The sequence below is a fragment of the Anguilla anguilla genome, chromosome 3 (assembly GCF_013347855.1).
Source record: "Anguilla anguilla isolate fAngAng1 chromosome 3, fAngAng1.pri, whole genome shotgun sequence".
In the NCBI taxonomy this organism is placed as follows: Eukaryota; Metazoa; Chordata; class Actinopteri; order Anguilliformes; family Anguillidae; genus Anguilla; species Anguilla anguilla.
In genome coordinates, this window is record NC_049203.1 from 7,252,995 (window position 1) to 7,271,539 (window position 18,545).

Consider the following 18,545-nt stretch of genomic DNA (forward strand, 5'->3'; position numbering starts at 1 on the left):
CACACTTTTGTACACACATTCTCTAACACGCATGCACGCACACACACACACACACAGTCTTGGTTATAACATAAAAATACTTAGTGATAGCCCCTGACATTCTCAAAAAATTTTATATTCATCTTTGTAATGGTTCATTTAGTACAAGCCACACAAGAAGAGTGGCCACACCAACAGCCCCTTGTCACACCGCGCTACAAAACTCGTCGCGATTTGCATTCATTGATCGCCCTGCGAGCAATCATCGACCATTGCTCCGTGTAATCACTGGCTGTTTTTTCAGCCATCCTGCGTTCTGTGAAAGCCCTCGTTAACCCTCTGAAGAGTAGGTTTTTTTCAGAAATGCTTTTTGCGGAACCCTAAGTCAGCGTTCTAGAACTCCATTGCGTTCAGTTACCAGCTACGGTTGTTACACCGGCATTAGAATGTCCCGGTCAAGAACATTTTAATCACTTTTTTTTTGTTTGTGGTCTCACACCGTAAAGGGTTAAATGGGAACCAGTAAGAAGCACGACAACACATCCTATACATCGCCCTGGCTTGAGGAAACTGTTAGGGGTTTTCGTTGATGTCTGAGCGCAGCTTGGAACAGATATAGACCTCCATTGTGGCCTGACTACTGACGGTTTCTATTTTAAGCCCCAGAGCCCAGGGAGGGCCCTGTTTCCTGCCCTCAAAATACAGAGCCCGGGGCATCCGTAGGGTAGAGTAGCTACTGCTAAGAGAGATTAGCCTTACTTCAGATGAAAGGGAGAGACAGAGAGAGAGAGAGAGAGAGAGAGGGGAGGGGGAAAACAACATAAGAAAAAGATAGACATACTGGAAAACAACGATAAAGGAACAAAAATAAGCAGAGCAACCGAAAGAGAGAGAGAGAGAGAGAGAGGGAGGGAGGGAGGGAGAGAGGGAGGGAGACAGAGATGAGAGAAGAACAAAAAAAAGAGACTAAAAGGACATCCAACACAAAGCATTCATGAATGCATCAGCAAGATTCATTAAAATGGAACCGCTCAAGGGATTACAAGGGAAAAGCCTTTGAATATAAAATGGCAATAGATTAATATAACCGCCCATTGATAAAAAGGGAAGAATTCATGTTTTCAAGCAGAGCATCGTTGGAAATTTGAATAAATTGTCCATATGCCAATGAGGACGTTTACAGATTTACAAGTACGAGAGATGGGGTGAATGACATATACAGTAGATAACCCAGAGAGTGGCACACTATAACCTCCTGAGGTCCCCGCAGAGAAAAAGTTTCAGGATTTCCATTTTTTTTATCATTCAAATGCCTTGCGTGACAAGAACGTGTTGCAGTGGAAATATTGACATAATTTTGTTTTTACTGAATGTCCCCAATAGCGTAAGTTCCAGCACTGTGGAATGTATGGTTCTTGAGATTAAGATCAGTCTCGTGTCCCCTTACAAGGAACGAAAGCGATTTGCTGAATTTCTTAGGAAGACAAATATTTATTTTGATAGGCAACAAATAAATTCCTTGTTTCAGCACTATAGAAAATATAAAGTGTGGACCTGACGAAAGGAATAGTCAATTCAGAGCGTTAGATTTGACAACTCCACACTCACTGTGGGTGAGATAGTGGCACAACTCCTAATGCAACCATCTGGCTATATATCTATCATAGAGTCCAACTGTGTGGAAATCGCTTGGCTTTCCTTGCTTTGTACAGACTCTTCCTGTTCTACTTCTATCCTTCACCAGATGTGCAACCGTCGTCATAACAAGTACCGGAAGCCTGTGTGTGTGTGTGTGTGTGTGTGTGTGTGCGTATGTGCGTGTGTGTGTGTGAGTGCATGTTTTCATGCTTGCTTGCGTGCGTGTATTTTTGTATTTAAGTGTGAATCAGCATGTTTGTGTTTCAACTTCTCCTTTCCGTCCTAATCTTTCCACCGCCCAAACTCACACAGAAACAAAGCCCCAGCTGTACACACTGTGTGTGTCCACATGTGCTGTGTTTATCACGCAATGACCAAAACACAGAGGGTTAAATATCCATGACACAATGCTGTTTAGCACAGGAAGACAGGCCCTTGTGTCAGCCATTGAAAGCAAACAAAGGCCACAGTGATTCACTCTTGTTCTCTCCCTCTCAATCTTTCTCTATATATTCCCCATACCTATAATTCTCGGTCATTCTGCCCATTGTTGATATGGACACATACCAGCATCGTCTGTTATAAAAAGCATTAGGCATAATTGGCAAAACAATGGCAATACAACTACTATTGCTGCTGCTACTACTACTAATAATAATAATTATTATAATAATAATAATCATCATCATCATCATCATCATCATAATGCAAAGATAATCGGAAATTGACAATAATGTTACTTTTTCTCTCCCTGCCGTTCTTCCCCTCTCTCTCTCCTTTTATAGATAACGGTTATGCAAGACCCGGGGTTGTTCAGGTAATGTTACTGCGTGGCATATTTCTGGTCAGTGCTTCTGACATTGAACTCTAATGCAGGAGTAATTTGATCTTTCGGTGGACAGATACAGGGTTTTCGTTTTTTTTTTTTTTTTTTTTTTTACTGGATGCTCACTAAACTGGAGTCATTAATAAAGCACAGGCAGTTTAAAGGGAAATTGTAGCTAATTGCTTTTCATAACAGGCTTTGAATCCAACCAGTCCAAAAAGAGAGTACTGACTCTACTCTCCAGGTTCACATCGCAAAGCAAAGCTAAAAATAACTGGGGCCGAGGTGTATTGTGTCTGTGTGTGGATACTTGATAAAAAAGGCAAAAGTGACGACAAATTGCAACATTTACAACCTGGCCCAGGATCTTGAAACACACTCAGTAACAGAACTTGTGCTCATTTTTAACATCTGAATTTACATTAGTATTGGATCAGGGAGTGAGGGCAAATGAGATTTTCCAGGGGTATCATTTAAACAGTGAAGAAACTGGACATTTTTTCATGCAATGGCAAAACAAAATGCAGCAAGAAAAACTGCCCTTTTCTTGTTTTGTTTTTTTCAGCATGTGCTTAAAGTCATAAATTGCCCTTTTAATCCTTTTTTCCTGTTGCAACCATAGTATGTGCACGCTACACTTCAAATACTTTCACTTCCTGTTACCACCGCGCTGTTTTATGCAATGAGTAAACCCTAAAATGCAAACGCTCCAATTTCGATTTCCCCATGAGCGCAAGCGTATTTCTAATCATGGTACACTCTGCAGCTAACTGTTATGCATGGTGAGTCAGTGCAAAAAAATATATAAAAAACTGAGAAAGTACTGTCAATAAATGAGTTCCAGTTAACAATTTAGGATCTGAGGCAACATATCCATTGTCTGCTATGCATCTTGATAAGATCCAGCCCTGATGTTTCACACAAATTCCCACTTGTGCTTGCTCTAAAATATGCCTGGGCGTACATGACTTAAAAAAGACAGGCCCGCCTTAGAAACAGAAACCAAGACAACGTAGCCACCCGAAAACATGCCAGGTTATGTGTGGTATTCTGGTACACCGAACAGAGCAAGTGTGAAGCTCAGCTTTTGAAGGTGCACCATATCATCATAAGAATCGTAAGAATCACACAGCATCGCTTCTTAATATCAGAGCAAGATTTTAAAATTCCACCAGTCCACCTCAATCTCAAGTCCGAGATTATCTGGCCCGATTATGAAACCGTTTGATTACAGAACCGCCTTACTGAGCTTCCAGGCTGCCACCAGCACCATTTCCTGTTCACTTTGTGCCAAAAGCCCAGAATATAAGAGGCAGGCGCTATTTCTATACTAGTACTATGTAACCTCAAAAAATAAAAAATATATATATTTGTTTTAAAATTCATAACGCATTACAGAATTGATCTTGCTATGTATATATAATATATATCAAGATCAATAACTCATATATATAATTAGTTACGTACGTTTGCAATTATATAAAAGCCATTCAACTCCTCAAAACAGAACTATATTCATGGTAAGAAACATACTGAACTTAATTACTCACTGTAGTCTTACTTTATAGTCTGAACACGCAACCCAATGGCATGAGACAGGGTGCTGGGACCACTAATGTTTTAGGACAGATATGAAGCATAATTTTCACACATAGTGGATTTAAAAAAAGAATATATATATATATATATATATATATATATATATATTTGTTTTTCAATAAAAATAATTGGCTGCAGTTCTTCCTTGTCTCAACCCACGCAGCAGAACCCAGGCAGATCTGTGCCTGAAATATCTGTGCGAAATAGACGAAGAGTCACTCAAAAGCGCGGCGAAGTATAGATCCGCGATCCCGAAGCGGCTTGCTCACGCAGCTTCGACTTGGCATCTCGGCCAATTTTTTTTTTTCAAACCCACGATTAATCACGAAAATAACGGCGGCAGAAATCATGGGGGGGAGGGGGGGGGGAGTGGGCCAGGGGCTAGGTATGTTCGGCAGCCCGCAGTGGAGAGGCCTAGCAGGCTTGCAGCCCCCAGAGCCCTCGCCTCCGGGTCAAGGCTTGCCGTAATTACCTCTCTGCCGATTTGCCTTTCTCTCTTGTGGATTGATTTTTCCAGTGATTTCAGCATCCATTAGTTTTTTGTGTGTGTGTGTGTGTGTGTGTGTGTGTGTGTGTGTGCGTGCGTGCGTGTGTGTATGTTTTTTTGTTTGTTTTTTTTTAATGAAACCTGACAAACTGCTTCAGTTTCCATTGATCCAAAACAAAGGAACTAATTAAAAAGCAGTTCAGTTCACTAACAAGGACAGTACTTAGAGCAACGATAGAGGCCATTTCCTCTTGCGGTCGAAAAAACAAACGATTCTCATAAATGTAATCCACCTGACGGAACCCCCGGGGATCCACCAGATTAAATACACTGGAATACGAACGCCTATTCTTGGACCAAATTATTGGCATGCTTCTGGTCGAAATTCCAGTCGAAATAATGATGCACTGGATTAAAAGGACTAAGATGAGTCAGTCACAGGAGCAGCTGACAGTTGATGGTCAGGCAAAATGGATGCGTTCTCCATCTTTTTGTGACCTTTCACAGTCTGACTAGATAGTAATAAAACAAGCTGTAACCTTTTTTGATTAGGATGTCATGCCTACAATGAAATATGTTGGTGGGTCTTTGATGTTATGGGATTGTCTAAGATCTACTGATCCAGGGGTTCTTGTTATGATTAAAAAACATCACTAATGCTAGAAAGGACTAAGACATTTTAGCCAAAAACCTGGGATAAGTGACAATGCAAGACATCTTCCTCCAAGGTGATGATCCCAAGTGTACCTTAGAATCCAAGCATACAAAACTTGAACCCAATCAAAAATGTACCACCAATCAGAAAAATATAGAAAATGGCAGAAATAGTGTTATCCTAATAGTGTTATCCTTGCAAAGTCAGGGTCCATGAAGTACTGAAAACAGGGGTGCAAACATCTCTATCTCTTGGGGATTAGAATTGTGATGCAACCTTAACCTTATTATGGTTTTCGTTTTTAACCTACTTACACCTTTGCTGGACTTTAACCTTTCGGACAGCACACCTAGAATTTTGTAGGCCAGACCAGGGATGCACATATCATGTGCTCTACAGGGAGGCTACTAAACCCAGGACCGGTATCACTAACATCTAATCAACTCTTAACAGCTGCTGATGGTAAAAAGGTCACAGCAAGTGTGTCACACAAAACAGCTGCAGAAAATCACCATGACAGCGGCAAAAACAGGCGTAGTATAGCCAGGGTAGCGGTCTCACAGCGGACGAAAAACTCAAGACACATCTCCCACATGATACACGCGAAGCTTCCGTCAGTCCAAGCAGTAGGAGCGGAGGGTGCAGATGAAGAGTACCATTGGCCACCGTGGAGAAGAGCCACGGGCCTGCACCAGGCGACCCTGACCCCAGGCGAGCATGCGGGCATCCCAGGAAACAAACCCGCACGCTGGTCAAGGATCTGGGGGCCGAACCGCACGGGGCCACCCAGCCATGGAGCAACAAAATCCGCCGACCAATACAAACACCAAGCAAGCAGAGTCTGACTCTTTGCTCGTGTAATTTCTAGCACTCTGGAGACACACAGCATGTTGGGTAATACAGCATTCATCTTTAATCCGGGACTCAGCATATAACAGCATATACCTGTATCAATGTGACTATGTAATCATCTGCCCGTATTTCGACCAGTGGGATCATTATCAGGTCACATGGTGATGACTTTAGATGTAGGTAATAGTAAAGCTATTTGTGATATCTGATCGAAATCAGGACAGACTAAATGAAAATACTGACCCATCGTTAAATAATTCTTTTTTTTTTTTCAATCTGAAATGTTTCAGCAGCCAAAGTCGAATTATTATGAAAATACTACCTGCCAAAATACTCATTAATGAATAGTAGGCTATTTGATACTTTACTAAGGTAATCACTGCCAAACGCAGGAACAGTCAGAACTCAAATTCCGAAGCACAGTTCTATTGAAATAAAAAGATACCCTTGTTTATCATTCAAAACCGGTGAAACTGGTTGTCGAAACGTAAGCACTGCACGAGCAGTAGGAATGCACACTTCGTCTATGTCCGCATTCTGAGAAAATAAAATTGACACCTTGGAACAGCTCAACGTGAAATTTCCAGCGACGCTTCTGCATTATGCATTCAAATCAGCTGAGGAAATCTTAACTATCTGTTTCCTCGTCTGCTGCGACGGGGTGACGAGAGCCGAGCCATTTCGTATTGTTGCAAAAAAAAAACTATCAATTAGCCTAACGCTTTAGTGCGCGAGGAAGGAAGGCATCCGCATAGTTCATATCGCACCCTGGAACACCAGCGCGAGTCGACAGCGGTAAACAATTTTTTTTAATGTTATTTGACTTCTGTCATCTGCTTTTAATTCTACAATTAGGCACGTGTAGTTTTTGATGCAGAAGACGAATTCTGGGGGACTACCGAAAAGACGCATCCAGTTTAGGAGCATTCATTCATTCATGCGTAAAGGTACATCCAAGTGAACATTGCAGCGGTTGCTGCTGCTGCACCACTGCCGCACATCTCTACCATATTGATGAAACCTTACCTTCAAAGTTTGAACATTCCCATCGAATCACTGCAGGAAACAGTCCAACCCGGGCGCGCAAGAACGCAAATTTGAAGTTGAAAATACGTTACCGACCAACGACACTAAGTAGGCTATATAGGTTTAACAGACTGATGAGGCAGGAACGAAAAAGATTCCGGATGCTTCCACCGAGGTCTTCTTGTAATGGCTTATTTTATAGGCAACAAAACCAAATGAAGCGGGCCTATTTAAAAACATGTTTCAATTAAAAAGTGATATTACTATTAAGCCCTCTGTGATGAGGGTAGCTACAGGTTGAGAAACCATGTTTAAAAAATTTAAACTCTGCCATTAACATCACGCATTGTTTACATGTGAATAGTATGCAGCGGCACAACTTCAAAAGCCTGTTGCTGTATTCGCTTCCTCTCTTGAGTAATGTTCGAGTCGTTTTACTCACCTGTCATTGCACCCCGTTTCTCCTGCAATGTGAGTATCCGGGTCCCGCCTATTGGCGGAGCCTCGCAGTTGAACGGGCTCCGCAATAAACCACTATTGGGTAATATGCTTTTTTAAATTACTTAAGGTTCGTAACCGTAATTATTTTAAAGCTCATTGCATGTCAGATCGGCCGATTACTTTCTGGAGTTTTCCAATATTATGATAGTATTTAAAAAAGATCCACGGGTCTATCTATTGGCTATAGTACGTACAGGCTATATGGACGTTTTAATGTATCAGTACAGTGACCAAGAGGAATTATCTTTCAGGAAGCGTTTGCATAACATAATCCGCACGCTAGATTTTTTTAAACCCCCGAAACAGATAGCACTGTTATGGTATGCAAAGCTCCGAAGGCGGAACAGCATTGGCACGGTCTGTATTTATCTATCAAAATTGTTTTAGTTATGAACCGAACCTACTGCTTCAACAAAAGACCACTGTTATCCCACACATTTAAATCTAGCCTATTTGTTTGTTAGTTGTTTGTTTTGTGTGTTGCTTATTCATGCTACTTACTGACTTACTTTTTCTAGTTGATGACAGCTGTAGAATGTTGAATCTTCAATCCTACAACAAACATCTTATCTGGTTTTAAAAAATAAAAAAATTGTGTCAGTCCCTTCAAAGTGATTTATGATTTTGCATAAATCATCAGACTGCGTGGTAGAGAACTCAAATAACGGTATGCCTTCAATGCCACTTCACACCAGGATCTTGACAAAAATAACCTGGTCTGTCATATGTTCAAAGTGACATCGATTACTCAGGTTTGGTGCTCACTCTGGGGATCTGAGAATACAGCTCATAAATGATATAGCTTGGGAGCTTAAAAACCACCACTGAGGTTTAGAAAGGCAAGGTAAACTTGGATGTGTCGAAGCATAACCTGAGTCAGATTTATATATTCAGACTAGTTTAGCTATTAAGCTGTCATCAAGCCTCATTCTAGGTTGACTTGTCATAGCTTTCAGACCTAGCCTATGCTTACTGTGTGAACCGGACTTGATGTTCATGGCTATGGATGACTGGTACATAATGAGTATTTTGTGTTTTGTAGTCGTCCAGTGACCTTCGGGATGCACTTATTCTACATCGCTTTGGATAAAAGCGCAATTAATGTAATGTAATTAAGGAAATGCAGAGGCCAAACTAACAGTATAAGGATGAATTAATAGCCTATGTATATAGCTACCATAACAGTCATTGTTCAACCATTTGCAAACATGGTTCACTTCCTCTCATGGTATGTAGACATGTTGTTCTAATTAAACCGCTCCCAGTCATCTAAAAACAGAGCTTGTACCTTTGAGGATGCGATGGAGATTTTTTTTTAAAATGGGCTCACATACAATTGCACCAGTGAAATTGAGCTGTAGCCTATAGCCTACTTACCAATGACAGATGCTTCACAGATGGCTACATGATTCTCTGAAACATGCATTTTAACCATGGAAACGACCTCCAGAGGTTGTTGCGCAGTGTTGAGAATAGCCTAATGCAATCAAGAAACCACTGGAATGCACTGCCTGAAAACACCCTACAATGTCAAGGGTTTAATCCATGATCCACAAAAACAAGGAAATTTATAATTAGAGAATGAGTGAGAGAAGAGGAGCTACAGGCCTCTTGGTCATGCTATCTTAAGAAGAGGATCCGCCTTGCCCTGTCTTGGTCCATACTCTCAGAAGAAAGGGTTCCAGAAGACTCCTCTGTGTCTCAACAGAGCAAGTTCTGAAAGGGTTCTTTGGTTTGAAAGGTGTGAAGGCTCCCTGATTGGACCCTTTTGCCTGACAAAGAACCCTTGAACTACATAGGGTTCCCCTATGGCAGGGTTGCCCAACCCTGCTCCTGGAAATCTACCGTCCTGTACGTTTTTACTCCAACCCTAGAAAAGCATGCCTCATTCAACAGCCAAAGATGTCATTGAGCTGCTAATTAGAAGAATCAGGTGTGCCAGGTTCGAGCTGAAATGAAAATCTACAGGACGGCAGATCTCCAGGAGCAGGGCTGGGCAGCCCTGCCGTAGGAGAACCCTATGTAGTTCAAGGGTTCTATGCCAGGCAAAATGGTTCAATCGGGGAGCTTTCACACATTTCCCACCTACCAGAGGGTCCCGTAAAGAACTAAAAAAGGGTTCCCATATGAAGACAAACCCCAAAAAAATTCTTTCAGAACCCTTTTTTCTATGTTTTGCAGCAATTCCCCTCTATCTCAGTATTTGTCTTCACAGCTACACACTCATTAGACATCAACGGTCTTCCCTCAACCTCTGGCCTGGGACAGCATTCATTTTTGGTGTTGCTTGGACAATGGTTGTTGGCAGCTAGAGCTGGCCACTTGTATAGGCACTCTATGCAGTTGTTTAGGGCCACGGGCACCCTGAATTTCCTTCCTTGTGATACTGATAGGGATCAAACAGATGTTGCCAGATTCAAACATTTACCGCATCCTTGATAAATTAATAATAAACTAACTATTAATGTTTAAAAACTACAATTGCTTACATGGCTATATCATACAGCAATACACAGTTGTTTTAACTAATTTATTAAGATTTTACTTCATGTCCTAAAATGAAGAAAATAACTGAATGTGTAAATAGGTTTTTCCCCTTTGAAAATGATCAGTCCTTTCCTGACCAACAAAAGTCTATAAAGTGTGCTTTATTTATTTGTTTATTTATTTGATAACAGTAGCACTGACAACAGTTGAAGAGTTGACAACAATGGAAGTTCACAGCTCATTGGGGGTATACAACCACTCTTCTACATGTCTCCATCCATGTTGTTTAAAGACCCCAGTTGGACTGAAGTAACACGCTGACACACTTCTCCACACACACACTTGCATTTAAGGCACTGTGCTGTGGCTTCCCCCATACAGGCTATTCCATTAGAGGCAGCACAGCTGCACAACGGGACCTTTTTAAATATTTGCGACTGCATACCCTGTAATCAAATAACTTATAACTGAATTTTGAGCTCTTGTGTTTCGGGGTTTTTTTATTAAGTGTGAAAGCGTTTTCTTTTCTTTTCTTTTCTTTTCTTTTCTTTTCCTGATGTGCATCCAGACAAGTTTGTCACGAAGATCCAATGGGCGCAAGATTAATTAAAAAGTTCTGCCATAAATAAGCCTACTGTTTTTTTCTTAAATATAAATTCCCACTAGATGGCAGCACAATCATGTACCTTTACTTACATTTCCGGAAAAGCCAGCAGAGTCGCTGCCGAGTTCGTTGAAATTAATGTAATCCTAGAGTATATTAATGTACTTAATGTAATGTTACTGCAAAATATTTAGTGAGTGTTAGCTGAGGCTCTCTTTAGAAATATATTTGTGATTTGATTTTAGAACACGAAAGCAATACAAACGCAGGTTTTAATCCCCGCGAATGGGCAGCTACATGATTTTAATAAACAAACAGTTACCTATAGCAACGAGAAACCGAAAGCGTGAGTTTCTAATGATGGTGATTGGTTGAAAGAATAAAAGATCAGACTTTTGGCCAAACAGATTTTCAGCGCGAGAGTATAACTCGCTGATAGGTCAAGTTCCTCGAAAAGACAAGACTATCAACAAATCATCGGGCGCCATCAACAGTGGTCAAGCTTTCCAGGGGTGGGATTTATAGGATTGACTGAAAGTAAAGAGAAGAAGATCCGCCATTTTCTATTTCGTGCGACTTAAAAAGGCTGAGGTAAGGGAGGTGGATATTTCTCTAAAATGTGTGCTTCTTGGATTTTTACCGCGAAGCATTTTAAGATGGGTATTCATAATACAGTACGTATTTGCTTCGGTGTCTGAACGAACAAAGCGTGAATAGTAGTCATAGTTAGGTTCCCCTTGACCAAAAGTTCTGTATACAGCAAGGTATGCCGGTAGGTGAGCAGATGTTGCCGAGCCAGCTAATCGGCTAACTTGCTGTGGTGAGCCTGGGCTTCACTCTTGAGTTCGTTGGCGTAACGTTCATAACTTGATATGTGCGTATTTCTGTTAGCAAGCGGCCCAGTTATGCTAGAATTGTTATAATTGCTGTACTTTAGCGCGGGGAAAGACAGAATATAGTTTGATACTTATCACGATGCGCGCGGCCTACTACACTCAGAGTGTCGTGGTAACTGGCGTGCTCATTCATTACGGCTTCCTTGCAGTTGGTATGTTTGCGCTTGTGGATGAACGTCGGCAGTGGAAATTCCATATAACGCTAGGTTGTGTACAGTATATTAATAATACTGTTCGTGAGCTTATGTTGGGTAATTTAAGATTAACTCTTGGTAATGCGGGTTGCTTAATTCATTGGTTCTAAAGAGAGCCAATTCATTCGCAAGCAAGAAAAGTGCGCAACAGGAATTTGGTTTACTTTCGTTGTGACGACTTCTCTAAGTTGCTAATGTTAGCTCTTTCTCGCCACAGTTTGGGGAGTTGGAACGGCACAAGCGCTTGAAATTACTGGTAACGTTACTTTAATTTGGTTGCTAACTTTGTGTGCTTGGCCAGATATTTCCGCGGGAAACGGTGTAGCTAGCGGGCGTTGGCTAATGGCTAGCGATCCATTTAGTAGTAGTTAAACTATAGCTAACTTTGCGGTCGGTGACTTGCCTGACTGTATTTAGCGGACAGACTGCTACATAGTGCATTTGAACGTTAAGATGCTTCCGTTCACGGGTGAATTGTTGAAGCTACGGGCTCTAGTGATTGGGAAATGTGACTAGTTAACTAGTATTTCTGGTCTGTCAAGTTTTCATGTGGCGCTCATGCACTGAGTCATTAAAACAAGTTAAGGGTTGACTTACTAAGAAACTATGATTGGTGCACGAGGTTACAAATTCAATTCAGTCGCAGTTCAGGCATACCCTAGGATCAAACATGGATTAAACATGACCTCAAACTCCTCATTAGTTGCTTCCTGTAATGCACCAGCTCCTGGGTGTTGTGCAAAATCTGTGGACATAGATTTGTTCTGTAGAGACTATTTTACCTCTGCTGACTATTGACCGCTGCTGATATTTTAAAGTAGTAGATGAAAGGGTAGGAGACTTGAGCTACTGCAGTTTTCCATCTTCAGCTGGTTTTGTAGGCTGTAGTGTACCAGATCAGCAAACAGGAAAGGCTTTCAGCTAAATATTAACTTATTATGGTCAACCTTGTAAATGCTGACAGTTTGTTACCAAGTGTACATACATCTAACATTGACTGCCTTGTTTTAGTTACTGGACCGAAAAATAACAGTACACAACAGTTTTAAACATCTGGATAGGTCATAAATACACATTCAAGGGGAAATTTTTTATATATTTTTTTCACCAAGAGATATAGGCAGTTTTAATGGCAGATCTCGCCAGTTATCAGTTAGTTGATTGATTGATGCTGATTAGGTAGTTACTGATTATAATAAGTGACTGGTTATTTGTTAATGATCAATACTTTATACAAAATTTGTGTAGTAAATTGATTTGTCTTTCACGCTGTACAACTAGTGCTAGTGTTAAACTTTTTTGAGAGTTCAGGAGTGGTTGCTTTCTGAAATTCCCTGAGACTTTTTCCATGGAAAGGTTCCACTCCTAAATGTTCCCTGGTTGGGATAAAGTTTTGACCCTTTCTCTCTCCCTATTCTAGGCTCAGCGATAATCACCGCGGTAAAGATGGTGAAGATATTCATAGGTAACCTCCCCCAGGAGGCGGACACGGATGAGCTCCAGGCGCTGTTCTCGCAGTACGGGGCGGTAACGGAGTGCGCCATCATCAAGAACTTCGCCTTCGTCCACATGGAGGATCGCAAGAGTGCCACCAAAGCCATCCGCAACCTGCACCTCTACAAGCTGCACGGCACTCCCATAAACGTGGAGGCCAGTCACGGCAAGAACCAGGGCCCGGTGAAACTGCACGTGGCCAACGTGGAGAAGGGCTGCGACGACGAGCTCCGGGCCCTGTTCGAGGAGTACGGCACGGTCACGGAGTGTGCGGTCATCAAGAATTTTGCCTTTATTCACATGGCCAATTCTGAAGAGGCTATGGATGCCATCAAGGGTTTAGACAATTCAGACTTCCAGGGTAAGCAAAAGGATGCAGATTTGCATTGGTGGGAAAAAAAAACAGATTTGTTTGGTGCTTGAGAGGTGGTCTGCTTGTGTTCAGCTTCCTTGATTTAAAAAAAAAAAGGGAAATAAAGAGGTGTGCTGTGATTTGTTTATTATTGGAAGAGATTAAAGACGGGCATGCTCAGTAGGAACTAGGCATTTCATTTGAAAACCATGGTAAGTCCTGGGGTTGAGGTCCCCAAGGACATGCGGATATCCAGACGTGTCATAGCTTTGCTTCTGAGTAGGTGGGCTTTTTCAAAACATGCTGCGTCTCCCCATGGTGCCTTTTACCTTCCAAATGTGAGAGCTGTGTGAGGAACAGGTTGGCAAGTGATTGTGCAAGTATTCATTACCGCTGTGTGAACAAAGTCCAGATCTTTAGGGTATCTTTCGTTCAAACATCTTTCATTTTTGTCATGAGTAACATTGGTTTCTTTTAAAGGCAAACGGATTCACGTGCAAATCTCAAAGAGCCGACCTAGAGGTGAGGAGGAGGAAGAGTATGGGCAGCCTCCCCCAGACAGAGCAGGGTATTGGCCCCCTCGTTTTCCCGGGGATGGGCCTGAGCCAGGTCCACCTGGCTACTTCAGGGGGCGCTTCAGTCACCCTGTGTCCCACGGGCCCGGGTACCCCCCTGCCCCTCCTCCCCCGCCCCCACCTCCCCCGAGGCGAGCCCCCTACCCCGACCGGTCCGCCCCCTACGACCGGGAACGGGAGCGCGATAGCTACGGGGTCGTGGACTATTACGAGAAATACCGCGCCCGTCCGTACGGCATCACCTCGTACGAGGAGCGGCGCGTCAGCTCCATCCCGCCTCCCCCCCCGCCCCCCGCCTCCGCCATCATGAGGGAGCGCCTAGCGCCCTCGGCCCTCGACCCCTACGAGCGTCGGCCCCTCCCGCCCCCGGCCTCCTCGTACTACCCCCGGGACCGCAGTCCCATCCGGAGGGCGCCGCCTGCGCCCGTCGCCCCCGCCGGGAACGGGTACTCGTACGAGCGCTCCCGCCTCTCGCCGCTGTCCATGTCCAGGACCCCGCTGTACGGAATGCCACGCGCCCGGGACCCCTACGCCGACCGGGTGCCGCCGCCGCCGCCGCCACCCCCCGCACGCTACTCGTACTAACCGCACCCCGGCGCGTTCTCTCAAGGTGAGGATAGGTTGCCGTCGCGTCGGAATGGTTAGAGGTGGGTGTAGCGCTCGCTTTCAATGCAGTAGCTGCTGTGAGCCGACGAGAGATGCCTTTACAGCGTATGGCATTCGGATACAAGGACAAAACGGCTGGTTCCGTTGCACTGATGTTCTGTTTGTAGCTTTCGTGTGGGGGAAGAACCAGCCGGCTAGTTCCTGACCTGGATTGGTCATGAATAAATGCATTCCATTCTTAAATGTGTAAAATTATGAGCTAAAAGCTTAACGAGATTCACAGTTGATTTTAAGATCAAACTTAGTCGCACTTAATATTCGGCTGAATCTTGTTGGAGCCTTCCAACTAGGGATGTCGGTGTGGTGTGCGTTCAAACCATTCGATCAGTAAAATCAGGTCTGCATCATATGTTTAATCAAATTTACATCCATGTCTGCGTAGCAGCTAGAAGCTAAGATTTTTTTTAAAAAATCAAAAATGATCGCCCACTACTGCGATGCCTACTCTGCAAATATGACTATTTGCTGGTCGCGTGTTCCATTGAGTGGTAAAAGGCGGTTGACCTGTTTGATTTGCTCTCTTTCCAGGTTTAAGTTATCTGACAAGATCGTCGTCTCCTGATGCACGCGGCGCAAAACCACCTCGTCTGTGGCGGATCGCGTTTCGTTCGACACCGGCTCTTACGGAAGGAATTCTAGTGCGGACCACCCGTCCTATAAAACGCTTTTACGCTCGTTCGTTTTCGTCAACTTGCTTAAACTGTAACCGATTTCATTATTTTCTTTTTGTTTTTGTTTTTTACTACTTGTTTTTATTGTCCAAGCCCCTGACGTTTCAAACAGAAGGAAATGTAATTTAGGAAACTGTACAAATTTTGGATATAATATTGAATTGATATCTCTAAATAAGGCGTTCCACGCTCTTCAGTTCTAATTAACACTGCAAATGTATAACGAAAATAAATTAATCGCAAGAGGGAACGGTTGTAACTTCCAACACTTTCGAGACTTGTGTATTAGTTTAAAAAAAAAAAATAACCAATACTTTGGCAATCTTGTAAAAAAATCGAACCCGTTTCATTTAGCTTACTCAAGACTTGTCGCATCCTGCGAAGGGACGGTACTCTTAATTGCGCTTGGCGACTCTGATAGCGCAGCAGTTAAAATTCAAATGCAAGTGTGATGTGTTGCATATGTGTATGTTAGTTTTGAACTTAAAGCTGCACACCGTAATACCCCAAAGGGAGGACATGTACGTTTTTATTTTCATTACAGAAGATCTTTAAGTGCAAAGCCTTTTAAATAAACTTGTTTGAACTGAATCCTTATTTTGAACTTTTATTTAACTCCCCACTCCCGTCTCTAAACGGCTTTCAGCTTCGTGTCCTAGTGCCATTCTTAGTTCTCCCTTGCTAATATTGTGTTTCCTAAAAAGAAATAGACATTTTGCAGGCTTTTTTCACTTTTGCATGGACTCATTTTAATTTTCTAAAATGTGATGACATTCCCGCTACCTGATTTGACAATGTCGTGGAAAGATGAGGCTCCAAATCTACAGCTTTTCAGATAAAGCGACCCGACCAATTAGGTATAAAGGGCAAGACCCTCCAGTTTGCGATGTGAATTTTTTCCAAAAATCACTGTTTCCAGCGTGAAAACACAAAATGAATTCCCCTTTCCCGCTGATTTTTCTCGTAAATTCCGATACCTACGTGCTGCTTGGTCCCAAACCGGAATACTCCCACTGCCCTGTCCGTCCGTGTTGCCGAAGATGCTCTTCGTTTAACCTTTCAGTTCGAAATTCATCATGAACAAACATTTTCAGTGAAGTCTCTTGGTTGCGTCCTAGTTGGCCTTTCTGACTTCGCTTGTGTGTACTCATTTTATAACTTTTTGAGAATAGCTTTGTGTACTTGGTGTCCTCAGTAACAGGAGAGTTTGGGGGTTGGCAGCAGAGAGGTGGAAAATTGCTGTCGTAAGGTAAGTTTAAACATCCTGGTCCTAGAACTCTGCTACAAGAAATTTTCGAGGATGGTATGTCCAGGTTGAAATAAAGTGGGATCCTGGAAAATATCTTGTCTCTGCAAGGTCACCATTGTGGTTCTCTGTAATGTCCGGATGCACTGAGATTATCCAAAAATTGGCCTTTATTCCATTTTAACAACGCTACTAATGGAGTGTAAGGGGTTGTACATACACTGGTGAAAGTTTAAGATTAAGTTTGTTCTACCTCTAACCTTGTTCCACAGAGGCAGTAAAATATATTTGCACTAGACGAAGAAAGGGTCAGGTCCTTTAAGTGGTACTGTATTGGGTTAGCAGTAGACTAATAAACACTTCAGGAATTGATGAAAAGTTCTTTGAAATGTATGGTAAAACCTGTTTGCAACTTTAAAAGTGATGTCAGAACGCACCAAAGTGAAGAGTTTATTCCTTTGATTAGAATTATGACCTTGCTGTGGCCTTATTTTCAAATGGGGTACTCATTTTGAGGCTAAACTTTTATAACCACACTAGCATTGACAAGATTTTCATTTGAATAGGAATGTCAAACAAGTCCTGGTTGCTTAGTGCCTGCTGGTCTGTTAGTACATAGGATATGATTCGCTAGTCCACTTTTTAAACCGTACATGTCCTTTTGGCTCATTTTGCAAGGAGCCATATTGTACTCTAGGAAAAATGCTGAGCCCGCCCCTCCCTCCAGTGGGTTGTGACTCATTTCAATGTAATGCTTGTCTTTACATCAGCTTGATTGATTTAATTGTGCATGCTACTTACATTTTGAACTTGTGTGGTTAACTAGTCAGTCCATAACTCCTTTGTATTTGTGATGATATACAATATTTCCACTGGTGCAGTTTTTTTGTATGTGTGAGTTTATAGAAAGAATGCTGAAGGAATCTATTTTACAATTTCATTAAACATTGGTGAGTTTGAAAAAAAATTAACCAGGTACACAGCTTGGAAACATCAGCTGTTTTTCTGGCTGGTGAGTTTACTTCTTTTTTTTTTTTTTTTTTGTAGAAAACCTCATGGGGGGCGGGGGGGGGGGGACGTATTGGATGCCTGTTTAATTTTTAGTACGGTTATGAAAACTGCATTGAATTAAATGTATTTTGTGAATATCCTCTTCCAAAATAAAATGCTAAAACCCATAAACGCTGTCAGTTGATTTATTTTTTAAACAAACTAATGAGGTTGGGAGGTTAACCATGTGGCATACAAGTATTTCAAGGCACTCCTGTTTTATTTTGTGTATTTAGGAGAATTCCCTTTAGAATCCTGCTGGTTGGCTGTATTCATGTACCAGTACAGTGTTGGAGCAATGTCAAGAGTCTCTGTTAGCTTTTTTTTTTTTTTTTTTTTTTTTTTTTTTTATATATACGCTTTCCTTCATGTTGGAAGTGAACCAGGTGTTGTTTCTCATGGAAAAAGCTCCAGGGGCCAAATTTACAGCCCTTGCGTGAGTGAACGTGCCCTGTGATGCAGTGGATTGCAAGACTTGCAGGGGGTCTGTGCCACAGGTAAAAATGGCCAAGTTTTGCTTGTAGCAGAAGATCAATCACCAGCTAAACAGAAGTGACCCACCTTGATGTTCTGGAACTTCAGCTTAGTCCTGTTTGGTTCCTCTTCACCTTGGGAAGAGACATCACAAGACTCTTTTCCTGGGCTTCAGGGTAATGGTTCTTTTTTTTTTCTTTTTTACATACAGCATGTATTAACACCAGGGGCATCTTACTGTGACGTGTTGACTACAAGGCTTTTGAGGACTCC

At 42.3% G+C, this 18,545-nt stretch overlaps 2 protein-coding genes across 9 annotated transcripts in view; one reads left to right on the forward strand and one right to left on the reverse strand.

Moving 5' to 3' along the window:
- LOC118224367 (RAS guanyl-releasing protein 2-like) overlaps window positions 1-7,867 on the reverse strand; it is a 38,401-nt gene extending 30,534 nt beyond the window's left edge. For 3 of the 4 annotated variants that reach the window (XM_035411838.1, XM_035411836.1, XM_035411839.1), the window contains exon 1: window positions 7,063-7,490. The gene's annotated coding sequence lies outside the window, so the exon portion shown is untranslated. The other variant, XM_035411837.1, reaches the window with a different exon arrangement.
- A 3,228-nt stretch (window positions 7,868-11,095) lies between these two features.
- On the forward strand, window positions 11,096-16,093 carry rbm4.3 (RNA binding motif protein 4.3). Of its 5 annotated transcripts, none has more exons than XM_035411841.1 (4): window positions 11,096-11,245; window positions 13,165-13,599; window positions 14,071-14,775; window positions 15,360-16,093. In XM_035411841.1, exons 2-3 carry the CDS (start codon window positions 13,191-13,193, stop codon window positions 14,748-14,750), a joined length of 1,089 nt encoding a protein of 362 aa, XP_035267732.1. In that variant the 5' UTR covers window positions 11,096-11,245; window positions 13,165-13,190; the 3' UTR covers window positions 14,751-14,775; window positions 15,360-16,093. The 5 variants fall into 5 exon arrangements, with proteins under 5 accessions (XP_035267732.1, XP_035267733.1, XP_035267736.1 ...); XM_035411842.1 differs by lacking the exon at window positions 11,096-11,245 and adding an exon at window positions 11,250-11,328; XM_035411845.1 differs by lacking the exon at window positions 11,096-11,245 and adding an exon at window positions 11,394-11,474.
- Window positions 16,094-18,545: the final 2,452 nt, after the last annotated feature.

What these genes read in the sequence shown, in the direction of transcription:
- rbm4.3 (XM_035411841.1), top strand. Translation starts at nt 13,191, where the DNA reads ATGGTGAAGATATTCATAGGTAACCTCCCCCAGGAGGCGGACACGGAT. An exon ending in AGACAATTCAGACTTCCAGG is followed by an intron (nt 13,600 to 14,070) that starts GTAAGCAAAAGG and finishes TTTCTTTTAAAG; the next exon opens with GCAAACGGATTCACGTGCAA.